Below are 12348 nucleotides of genomic sequence, written 5' to 3' on the forward strand. Positions count from 1 at the left end.
CCTGCAAAATCCTACATTTTAAAGGATTTCGGAGGGTAAGGGTCCAATTAAATGGAAAACAATGCGAAATTGATGTTGAGAGTCGTTCTATAATTTAAGTGTGCAAAGTGTGACATTTTCGTGTCCCAGTTACCTTGCTACTTTGTAATTTGCCATTCAAGTATCATTAAGAATGATTTCAAACATATTTTATTTGTTGGGAAGGTAGTATGCTATTCATAATCACTCTAGGAGGATGACTGCATTAAGGAGTGCATCAGAATTATAAAATCATAGAAGTCTGATGTATAGGGACAGGGGAAGAAAGTGGACCCCAAATTTAGGCAAGGTTGGCTGTGGCTGCCTTATTATCTTGGCCAGGGACAAATAGTTGCAAACTTGCTTGTCGTTAAAAAATGCAGAATTCTACATAATTCTACAGTCTAATAATAATAATTATAATAATTGTGCTTATATAGCGCTTTCCATCGTATCAACGATCTCAAAGCGCTTTACAATTATTCCCCCGTTCATCACGCCATGGGACCACACGGCAGCCGATATCAGCGCTCAATCGGTCCTCGACCCTCACAGGTACCCATGTATACTCCAGGGTAGAGAGAGGCAATTGTAGTTAAGTGTCTTGCCCAAGGGCACAAACACCATGGTCCTGGCCGGGTTCGAACCCACGCACCTTCGTACATGAGTCAAACACCATAACCACTGGACCATGGCGTTCTACATGGTCCAGTTAGTCTGTATACCTTTTTTTAATTTGAGCTTGTCGTAAAAAGTCCAGATATTTGAGAATAGGAACATGTCTGAGGTTCTCACCGTTCTGCTGAGGCTCTGTACTGATCCCTCTCAAAGCTCTGACGAGACGGACCCTGGTCATAGCTCTGCACAAAGACAATTGCAACTTCACTTGTTCAATATTGAAAGGGAATTTTACTGTCAATGCACACAAAAACACAGATTCATTACAGAAGGGCTTGATGGATGGTACCTCATGAAATGTTGCCACATATTTGCACTTGCCACGACGTTACTAACTGTCTTTATTTTTGCAACGTTGAGCTTTCATTTGGCAAAAAGTGCCAACTGGTGGTTGGCAAATAAATGTATATTAACTTTAATTCCCTAGGCCTTTTTGCTAGGATGTAGCCTCAATCCTGCAAAATCCTCCAATAGGCTTCAAGGGAAAATAACCAAAGCCTCAATCCTACAAATTCCTCCATTATTTCTTGAATGTGGTCCATGGAGGGGTGACCACTGCCTGAATCCTGCAAAATCCTGCGGCAGTGACTGTCAATATGTTGAGGCTTGGCCAGTGACATCCTGGCGCTGCAGTACGGAGGATTTAAAGCATAATCCAGTCCTATATTTATGCATGGCTGAGCAAAAACAAGACCTTGACAAAGTTCATCCTAAATAATGAAAGGTTTGCGGAAACACCATGTGCGAATAATTTCTCAACTAAGAGAATGGTTCTGAAAAGAACCAGAGGTATAAACTCGACGTTCCGGTCAGTATGCTCTGACCGTCTTCAGGAGAGTGCCTAAACTCTTTCTTAGAGTTTAGGCACTCTCCTGAAGACGGTCAGAGCATACTGACCGGAACGTCGAGTTTATACCTCTGGTTCTTTTCAGAACCATTCTCTTAGTTGAGAAATTATTCGCACATGGTGTTTCCGCAAACCTTTCATTATTTAGTATCTTCACCATGCAAAGCCTCAAATCTTACTTAAAGTTCATCCTACAAAATCAGTAACGCAATTTTGCCATCTAAGCTGAAATAGAGGTTTGAAACAAATTCCTTACCTGTCTTTCAGGCTGCGGAGGTCCTTGCTGCCCCTGAAAGAACGCCGGGTTGACATGAGGCGACGGCCCCTGAGGTTGACCCTGACCCATCGGAGGACCACTGCTCTGAGGAGGGGGTCCCTGCTGCATCGGAGGCGCCCCAAACCCGCCCGAGGGCGCGCCCCCGGGATGCATGGGGGGAACCCCTTGTTGTTGCTGCTGGGGAGGTGGGCCATGAGGTCCACCTTGCATGGGTGGGGCGTTGTCCATAGAAGGACCGTGTCCCATGGGGGGTCCACCCTGCATGGGGGGTCCTCCTTGCATGGGGGGTCCTCCTTGCATGGGGGGTCCACCCTGCATGGGGGGGCCGCCTTGCATTGGGGGGCCACCTTGCATGGGGGGTCCACCTTGCATGGGTGGGGGTGCTCCCTGCATTGGCGGGCCTGGACGAGGCGGAGGAGGCCCTAAAAAAAGAAGGAAAAAAATCAATTTGATTATTTTAATCCTTAAAAATGTTAAATCTCCTTTTCTGTTTGCATGGAGCAATAAGCACGTCAACATAACCTCATCTTAATAGTTTTCATGACAAGGGTTTTGTCAGAAACGCTCAATAAATTCATTACAGCTTTAATGAAGGACTTTAATCAACCTCCCGGCTAATTCACAGATGTGGTTAATTGCACCTAAAAAGGAACCTCGCCTATTTTTCATAAATACTGCAAGGTTATACGGCTAGTATACCTCATGGCACACACTTAGAACCTTGTGTAAAGAAGAATCTGTATTATACCTCAGCGTCACACGAGGTTCATGCACCTCAACATATCCCACTTGCAGATATAGAAGAACCTCATCTAGTATTCATTTCTACTATGAAAAGGACCTGTTACTGCTTTCCCTTAGGCATGAGGTAACAAGGGTTTCAGAGTATGAGGATCTCCATGACCTCACCTAGTATTCATTACTGTATTATTAACCCTATTAGATCATCCAAACCCTCACTGAACCTCATCTGTGATCCTCACACACCCTGTGGAGGTCCCTGCTGCATGTTAGGAGGAGGCGAGTAAGATGATCTCCATAAACCTCACAGGAACCTTTTCTTGTATTTAACACTGTATTAAACCTCATTGGATCATCCAAAGCCTCACTAAAACCTCATCTGTGATGCTGACTAACAGACCTACCTTGTGGAGGTCCCTGCTGCATGTTATGAGGGGGCGGGCCCTGAGGAGGCCCGCGGATAGGAGGGCCTCCTTGCTGAGGTGGTGGTCCACCAAACTGGGGAGGTCCACCGTGGTGAGGTGGCCCCTGAGGTGGTGGCCCCTATAGAACCAAAAAAAAACAGTGTCAGTTAAATGAACAATGTTAGAAGCATGCAGCTTTAATCCTCCTAGTCTTCTGCACTTTACAACCTTCAAGTTTTGCAAAACCACTTTTTCCCGTAGAGTTAGCACCCGCACTACAAATTCCTTTGAGGTAATCTTCTATTTATCACACAAGTAACCTACCAAATTATTATCGAAAGACTTAGCTCACTTGGATTAAAGATCGTACTGGTACTAAACACCCCCATGAAATTATCTGGTTTCCTGTCATTTAGTAGAAATCAATAAATGTAGGTGATTTCCTACAAACAGTCAATTGTGTTTCATGATGAAAAGGTTGTGCATGGTTTGTCAGTTTTCTCGAAAAGTGTAATATCCACTGAGCTGAAACTTCAACAGGTTAGGTTGTGAACATTCTTAAAGCTACAGTCCATCATTTGTAATTTGTGCATTTTGTTCGTTTGAAGCAACAAAAGAGTTCAAAATCTAATGAAGGATACTGAGCAACTAACCTGATGAAGTTTCAGCTAAGCTTCAGCTGTACATTCAGAGAAAAACAGCATTCTAAGATCTCAATTTCAAATCAAAAGTTACTGAATCATGTTTTGAATTGTTTTGAATTGCAGCTATGCGCGACGTCGCGCACTGATCCGACAAATTATAACAACCGCGCGCGCGTGTGCGTCGTTCCAATACTTGTGCGCGCTGCGCTGAATAACAAAACGAACTACTAATTTAAATTTTCCTACAGTGCTTCTTAAGAATCACCATTGGAAATGCCTTCTTTCGTTGATTTCTTCAAAATGACAGCTTCCCAGAAAGAATAATTTCACAGGGAGTTTAGTCCCCTTACTATCTTTCAACCAAGTTTGTTTTTCAATAATAAATACGCCAGTTACTTTTCGGATGGCTGCAAATGATGGACTATACCTTTAAACGAACAAAATGCATGATAAGCAAAGTGTCTTATATGCCTTTAACCCTAATTCCCTAGGCATTTTTGCCAGGATGCAACCTCAATCCTGCAAAATCATCTGTTATTTCTTGAATGTGGTCCTTGGAGGGATGACCGCAGAGCCAGTGACATCCTAGAGCAGTGCGGAGGATTTCAAGTACATTATAGGCCTAAATTTATACACGGCTGAGCATAAATAACAGGCTACCCTGTTACGAGGAGACCACTCACCTGGTTGGGTGGCCCTTGCTGGTGCATGGGTCCCATAGGTGGACCCTGGTTAGGGGGTCCTCCAAAATTAGGAGGCCCCTGTTGAGGTGGTGGTCCAGGGGGTCCGCCATGTGGGGGTCTGGGCCCACCCATGTGGGGCGGAGGGGGGCCTTGGGGTGGGGGCCCCTGGTGGCCCATTGGACCTTGGGGGTCTGTGGAATGAAAAATGGAAACAACGGTAAGAACATAATAAAGAGACGGAGGAAATCTTTGAGAGTTATCAAATGTTGCTATTAATGGGTATGTGACCCCACTAAAAGGTTACTTTTCCAAAGTCAAACATTTTATCAATGTGTGAAAAAAATTCTTTATCTCCTTATGAATGTTCAATTAAATTTCACAGACATTTGCCATGGTGTAGAAAAGCTTGACATTTTTACAATCGCACAGAGTATTTATTACAAAGCCAAACACAATTTCCAATGAAACATTGCCAAGCATTGAATTTAAGTGTTCAAAATTTTCCGATGTTATTAACCCCAACCTTACCAATTCCATCAAAATTCATCCCCCACTTTGTTGGATTTCGGGGGGACTTGGTCCAGCAGGCCTGGTTTGACAACATATTGATGGAGTATGATGGACTTGGGCCTGGAGCACTGCTGGGGAATTCGATGAATTTTGCCTAGCATCCTGTATTGCTGTTGTCATAAGCCATGTGTACTAAGTCCATCGAAATCCACCAGCACTTCAGTGGTTGATTTGATTATGTCATGTATGTGAAGCAGAGTAAGTGATAGATTTTGATGGACTTGATCCATTATTTAGTCAAATGAAGTATGGGGTTAGGGGTTAATCTCCGGCCTGTATACCAGGGAAGTGGTTTTCAACTCACGTGGTGGAGGTCCTCTCTGGTCATGCATGGGGGGGCCTCGCGGGCCTGGTGGTCCAGGTGGGCCATGATGAGGTCCTGGAGGTCCCTGGGAGGGCCCCATGGGAGGTGGTCCTGGCATAGGGGGGCCTGGGGGTGGTGGGCCACGGTGCATGCCTGGTCCCTGTGGAGCAAAGTTAGCATAATGCTTGAAGTAAAATTCACAGAAACGCCTTGGGGATAATCTTGTGTGGAGTACGTAAAATTCACAGAAACGCCTTGGGGATAATCTTGTGTGGAGTACGTAAAATTCACAGAAACGCCTAGGGGATAATCTTGTGTGGAGTACGTAAAATTCACAGAAACGCCTTGGGGATAATCTTGTGTGGAGTACGTAAAATTCACAGAAACGCCTTGGGGATAATCTTGTGTGGAGTATGGATAACACTTCAAATCCCTGCACAATTCTGTTGTGTGGTCAAGCAGGCAGATTCAGTCATGCTTCACTGCTCTCCACAGTGCTGTCTTTTTGTGCAGTGTGACACAAATGTACCAAATGTTATTTAATGAATGAAATATCTGTCCATTTTAATTACGGAGTAATCGATCTTTTGTGACACAGTTACTTTAACACTTCATATCCCTTCACCTGAAACTGACCTGCAGGATTTTAAAGGCTTTTACATGTTGCCGTGAGTATGGGCTTTCCACTAGGAGGGTTAACCTGTTATCAACAGTTTGGGTTTAAGTAAAGCACGTCCCCGCAAGCTTCAGCATTTTAAGAGATGTAAAGATCTACACACACAAAATTTAAACAAACCACAAGTACCAAATGTTATCTAACCCTCCTACTATTTAATATGTCACAAACGGTCAAAATTGTCTTCCTCACCTCCTGGCATTCTGTGTACAAACCAATGGGGGTCTTGACCAATATTGACCCAAGGCTCACAATGCATGTTTCCATAGGAGGGTTAATGAACGAAATTTCTGTCCATTTCATTACAAGAATAATCCATTTTATTTGCAGCTAGATGATATACTCACCCCTTGTGGAGGGGGTCCCCTGTCACCCATTGGAGGCCTCTGCATGCCCGGTCCAGGGGGGCCTGGAGGGCCAGGGGGTCCCCTGGGGGGTCCTTGGAACCCTGGCCCAGGGGGGCCTGGGGGTGGGGGACCACGGGGTGGTGGTGGCCCACCGCCACGTCCTGTCAAGAAATAGAAGACAAAGCTGAAGTGAGTCTTCAACAGTCACCCAGTCCTAAACAACACATTGGATCAGGTGTAAAAATCAGAGGGACATCGTGCATTTGGCCAACGCTAGTGCATAAAGGTCAATTTTGAGACAATGGGAGCTAGTCCAATCACATTTTGCCACTGTTAATCTATTTAACAATTATTGTATGTTGTTGGGTAATTTGAGCCACATTTGTAATTTGAAACCCCTAGTGGCCAACGGAGCCCTGTGAGCAGGTATTCCAATTGTGGGCTGGTCTTGGAGTCAAGACGTCGTTGTAGATGTTGGATACGCTATCATCCACAGTAAGAGAGGATTTATGAAAACGAACCACTATCACACACAAACCGCTTTCACAACATCATCTTGGGAATGTTGTAGATGTTGTCTCATGCGCACGAACTGTTTTGCCTTATGTATGCAGTCCACATTCAGCACCTTGCATCTTAGCTCCGAACCAAACTCCGAAATTTCAGCCAGCAGCCTTCAAGATGCTACCAGACTTTTTATGCAACTTCATGTCATGGAGTATGTGTGCGACCGAAGAAAATGGACCGTATTTGCTTGCAGAAGTAACGCGTGCACATCAGTTTCTCCCATTCTTCAGGGGGAGATTCCGAAGACATTGTTGCGATAGCGATTTGTGGGTGATAGCAAGTCCTTGTGATTAAGCCCTCTTGCTGCAGGTGATCAGGTATTTAATATACAACAACGAGATGACCCAAGACTCAGGCATGCAAATGGGAATTTAGAAAAAACGAGGAAATTCCAAAACACACAAGACTTTGAACAGTGTTTGTCAATTTGTAATCATGAGAATTAAAAAAACGAGGAAATCAGTGGATACAAGGAAAAGTTTCAGCCTGAAGACTAATTGTAGGCAAGCGTGGTGCCTCCTCAGGAATGGTTTGTAAGTTTGGTCATCGGATAGATCAAATTTCTAAGTTGGTTTTGTGTCTTTCCTTTGCCTTACCTGGAGGAAACTGTCCCTGGGGTGGTGGTCCCCCCGGGCCCCCAGGCCCAGGGAACCTATCACCCCCAGGCCCGTAGGGTGGGGGTGGGCCTTGGCCTGGCCCACTGGGACCGTGGAACGGTGGGGGTCCTTGGTTGCCTGGGGGTGGGGGACCTTGGTGGGGAGGTCCCCCCTGCGGACCATCGCGATTCTGGTACGGACCTCGGCGGTCGTTTGGCGGTCCAGCACGGCTGTCGCCAGACATCTGACCTCCTTGGGCTAAAAGAAAAGAAATGTGGAAAAGATCTCGTAAACAGACTTTACAAATGGAAGACGCAAATGAAGATGCAAAGTGTGTCCAATTAAATGATTCATAATACCGTGAATGATGAACCTTCACGAACTACCCCAGACTAACCACAAGCAAGGAATTTGACTTATGTGTAAATAGGGATTTTGTGCTTACAGGGTTAGCACAGGGATCATGTGTACATGCACAGCACCTTCACTAAAACATTCCCCCCCCCCAAAAAAAAAAAAACACACAACAAAATTTAGCAATGTTGATAACGCTTTGTGGTATTTTTGGTATCCCACTTCCAAATAACCAGGAAATATACAGCCCTAATGGACTCACCCTTTCGAGAGGCATTTTCAAACTGTGAGAGGCTCTGCCTGTTGCATGGAGTCACAACGGGGTTCTGACCGTGAAGCTCTCTGAGGGGTCAAACAAAATCCAGAAATGTTCAGAATTGTTAACTTAAAGATAATACAAAAAAAATAATTATAAAAATATCACAGAAATATTTATCAACAAATATTACAGCAACGTTCAAAATATTAACCCTAACCCACCAGGACTTTGAAACCCTGCTACTCGCAGCAACATGCAACACCAGTCAAAATGAAAAGCCTGCCCAGTGCAGCAAGATCCATCAGGCCAAAAGTCTCAAGGTCAAAAGTCTCAATGCCAAACTGCCTAAGAGTCTACGGTCACCAACTACAGCAGGATACAACTGTGGCATTGTTTAATGGGACTAGCTCTCATTGTCTCAGAATTGGCCGTTTATGCACTGGTGTTGATGGCTCAATGCAGCAAGGTCCCACAGACTTTTACACCTGATGCAGTGTGTTGCGTCTGGCAGGGTTAGGGTCAAGAGTGGTTACTTCTGGTTTAACCCTAACCCACCTCAATCCCCCAAAATCCTCCTGGCGGTTTTGGAGGATTGAGGATGAATGGTGTTTGAGGAACATGAGGATTTTGGAGGATTGAGGATAAATGGTGTTGCAGCACATGAGGATTTTGGAGGATGGAGGATGAATGCATTTTTGAGGCTGGACTGTCATACAATTTTGAAGGATTGAGGCACTGGGTATCCTTCATTTGAACATAAAGAGCACAATTCTGGAGGATTGAGGATGGTTCCTAGCAAAATGGGCCTAGGGGTTAGGAGTTATGATCTATTTGAAAAAAGAAATTTAGAATTCACAGGAAATAAACTCATCAAAACCAAGCAAGCCAAGTGATGGATTTCATAACATTGAGGGCCGGTGGGAAGAAATGAAACAAACAAGACGGAAGTTTGACTGACTTTTTTGGGAGGCCGTTCATGACAGTCCGGTAAGAAGGATCCGATCCCACGTGCACCACCGAGTAGCCCTTGGATTGGCCGTTGGCACGATTCTCAAAGAACTTGATCTCGATCAGGTCATTTACCCCGAGGTCACGAATGGCGTCTGATAGGTCCTGATCTGTGGTCCACTGCATGGGAAGTAACATTCAAAGATATGCAGTTATTACCCCTGATCACTGTGCTTCTAATTGTACTACCCCAGATGACTAGATGATATTGTGGTGTCCGTACAACAAGGTCATATCCCCTAAAATGGTGTGTGATGTCATGTCAAAAGCTGGTACCTCGCTTAAAATAACCCGGATGAACACACAAAGTCAATGGACGTCGCGATATGTAGAAGTTACAACCTTGTTGCACGGAGCGTATTCGTGCGAGATACGACTTTGTTGCAGAATGGAGTTACGACCTTGTTGCACTGACGCGAGCACTTCTAGCATGATGTCATGTCCGTGACAGAGCTTTTAAGAACTCAGTCAATAAACCGAAATGTGTGTTTTTCAAACCTTATACATCAATTATCTAGTAATGGTCAAGGAGATTACAGACTAGGAGGTTTGGATTATTTCTCTGAATCAGTCATTAAATATGTTGGTTAATTTGCTGTGTCACAGACATTAGGCCTACACTTCCTTTCACTTCCTTTCGGTACCAAAGTGACAAAATTCCAAATGTCATGAAATGTAGGTCTCATGTCCACTCAAAAAGAACTTGACATCAGAACAAGGCCCAAGTATCCTGAAAGAAGTTCATCAGGCTGGTGAATTTTCAACTTTGTAAATGAATTCTCTATTAACACAGCCAAATACTTACGTAGTTTCGTTTACGTTTCAACTAGTTTCACTAGTCATCCTCAGAACGAAGCACCACCAGTCGGCTGGTGGCGCTGTTTCCTGTTACGACCACTAGATGGTGGTCTGGCCGCTTGTGTCCTCCCCGGGGTGGTACTTGGGGTATGAGGGGGGTCCCATATGTGCGACAGTTCATACCCTCCCTATGAACTGTCACACATAAGGGACATATGGAACGAAACTACGTAAGTAATTGGCTGTGTTTATTGAAAATTCATTTGCAAAGGCAAATAGTAGTTTCCTGTACACATGCCCAATACTTGACAGTGGATACTCAAAGTGTCACTTGAAGACTCGGACAAAAACGGAATTGGGAGACTCACTATGTCAACATTTGAATGGAAACTGTCCTGCACTCACCCATGTCAAGTTGCCCACATACATGCACACCCTCTTGCCGCTGTAGGATGGGACAGATGTGGACGGTGACCTTTGAACTGTGGCTGATGCAGGCTTTGGCCGGGCATCCCCCGAAGAAAACCTCTGTAAATTACACCCAAAAAAATGACATCTCAGAAGGAGAAAATACAATCAAACATCGCACGTAGCCAGTCATTTACTATAAGCAGTTATTCAACCAAAAATTGAACTGTAAGTTTATTGTGAATGAATAAGTGGCAGATGAAAAATTGAAAATTAAAAGGTTTTGGGGGTTTATTTTATCCTCCGAGATGGATGGTTTACACTTCAAAAACAAGAATTGTGCTACATAAGCTTCCAATGCTGCTTGGCTGATTCACATTGTGGCAATAAGTATAATCGAAGGAAAAGGCACAGAATGTGTATTGCCCCTTTGCCTTCGCACAGTGCTTGTAGCCTTCATGCATTCAAAACGGAACAACTTATGGAAAGAATATTGCATCCTGATGCCCGATTTTCATCATATATCATCTCAATGGAGGTCAGTCATTGCAAAAATGCTGCAAAGACATGAATCTGGGACTGAGAAACATTTCCAATTTTGTTACAAAATACTTTGAACATTTTCTTGACTCTCCATAGAATTTGTACTCAACCAACGAAGAGGCGTCTGGATACTACACTCTTTCCCGACATATTACTTGGACAAATCATTAGTTACCCTTTCACTAACGGGAGCTCCATCAGCCGGCGTAGTGATGACGTCATCATACAGGTCAACCTGGCCTGAGCCACTGTTGTACTGCTCAGCTTCCTGTAGTAAATGAAAGAAGCACGGACAATCAATGAACTGTTGTGTTGACTTGCGATGTCAAAAAATCCTGCGGCAGTGACTGTTAATGTGTTGAGGATTGTCCAGTGACATCTTGGAGCAGTACGGAGGATTTCAAGCATAATCCAGGCCTATATTTATGCATGGCTGAGCAAAAACAACACAAGGTCCGGCCCAAGACCTTGAAAAAGTGCATCCTACAAAATCAATAATGCACTTTTGCCACGTAACCTCAATCCTCCAAATTCCTCTACTTTGGCAAAAAGGATTTTGGAGGATTCAGGGCTAATGGGGTTAGGCCAGCTATGTAACTTAGCTACATGTATGTCTATAGCCTATGTCTACTACCCTATTCGAACTACTGTTTTTTACTGGCCTATTTTGTAGACATGTCATAGCAATTTTTTTTAAAAGAAAATTAGTTTTCTGTTTACATTTTTGGAAAGATCTTGGCAAAAGAAGAAAAAATCTTTTTGAATCGTCAATTTTGGTCAAACAGTTTTTGAAAAAGAGCGTTTTCAATGTTACTATTTTGACGCATATTTCAGAGTCAAACTGCTAAATGTGTAGGCCTATGTGGTGATAAAAAGCAATTTTTATGTCAATCCAAATCAAAACTAGACATTAAATGGTTGTTTCACATATTTATGCAAGAAATATGGTGTAATTTCTGGACAAAAAGAGTATAAAAATTTTTCATTTATTTGTCATGAATAAAATATTCAATCATAAAAACTGTGAATAGTCGACCAAATCCCTCTGTTTACTGCATGGTCCTCTGAATAAAAAGACTAAGTCCAAAACCAGCGGGCATAAGAATGAAGAAATTAACAGCCAAATTGAGAGTGCATATAATTCCACTACACACATAATGGCTGTTACTTTAGCTGTCATTACCACATACTCGCTCATTGTGATTTTTTTTTCACTGCTTTGAGCTCTTAAAACTTTACACTAGCTACTTTTTATCAAACATTTAAATCAAATTTATCAAAAGTGTTCAATTTTATATTTATATTTTGGCGATGTACATCCACTGAGGCGATGTTGCAAATGCAGTTGTCGGCCATAATGCCTGTTTCAGCGTTGTACCCACACCGTACATGACGTACGTAGGTGCTTCGCAGGGTCGTACTAATAAGCGTCAACACAGCATCAACACATGATAGAAGCGTCAACACACCGTCAACACTGCAAAAACACATTTTAAATTGACAAAAAAGGCATAGACCTGTAAAGTTTAGACTACATTTCGTTTACGAAAATAGAGTTTTTTTACGTGAAAAAAATGATCTCACAAGCAGCACTGCCGTTGTCCGCCATCTTGCCTTCGCACAGAG

The 12348-nt window shown here is 43.5% G+C and overlaps 1 protein-coding gene across 2 annotated transcripts in view; it reads right to left on the minus strand.

Moving 5' to 3' along the window:
* LOC119724295 (cleavage and polyadenylation specificity factor subunit 6-like) overlaps positions 1–12348 on the minus strand; it is a 37953-nt gene that overhangs the window by 20589 nt on the left and 5016 nt on the right. For both annotated transcript variants that reach the window (XM_038195290.1, XM_038195283.1), the window contains exons 2-12: positions 10898–10990; positions 10177–10299; positions 8924–9093; positions 7969–8048; positions 7353–7610; positions 6190–6350; positions 5167–5326; positions 4293–4483; positions 2966–3104; positions 1800–2242; positions 814–878 (exon numbers count right to left, since the gene is read on the minus strand). In XM_038195290.1, coding sequence (XP_038051218.1) covers positions 814–878; positions 1800–2242; positions 2966–3104; positions 4293–4483; positions 5167–5326; positions 6190–6350; positions 7353–7610; positions 7969–8048; positions 8924–9093; positions 10177–10299; positions 10898–10990 — 1883 coding nt within the window. The remainder of the gene's footprint in view (positions 1–813; positions 879–1799; positions 2243–2965; positions 3105–4292; positions 4484–5166; positions 5327–6189; positions 6351–7352; positions 7611–7968; positions 8049–8923; positions 9094–10176; positions 10300–10897; positions 10991–12348) is intronic.

The sequence above is a fragment of the Patiria miniata genome, unplaced genomic scaffold, assembly GCF_015706575.1.
Source record: "Patiria miniata isolate m_02_andy unplaced genomic scaffold, ASM1570657v1 HiC_scaffold_1, whole genome shotgun sequence".
Taxonomy (NCBI): domain Eukaryota; kingdom Metazoa; phylum Echinodermata; class Asteroidea; order Valvatida; family Asterinidae; genus Patiria; species Patiria miniata.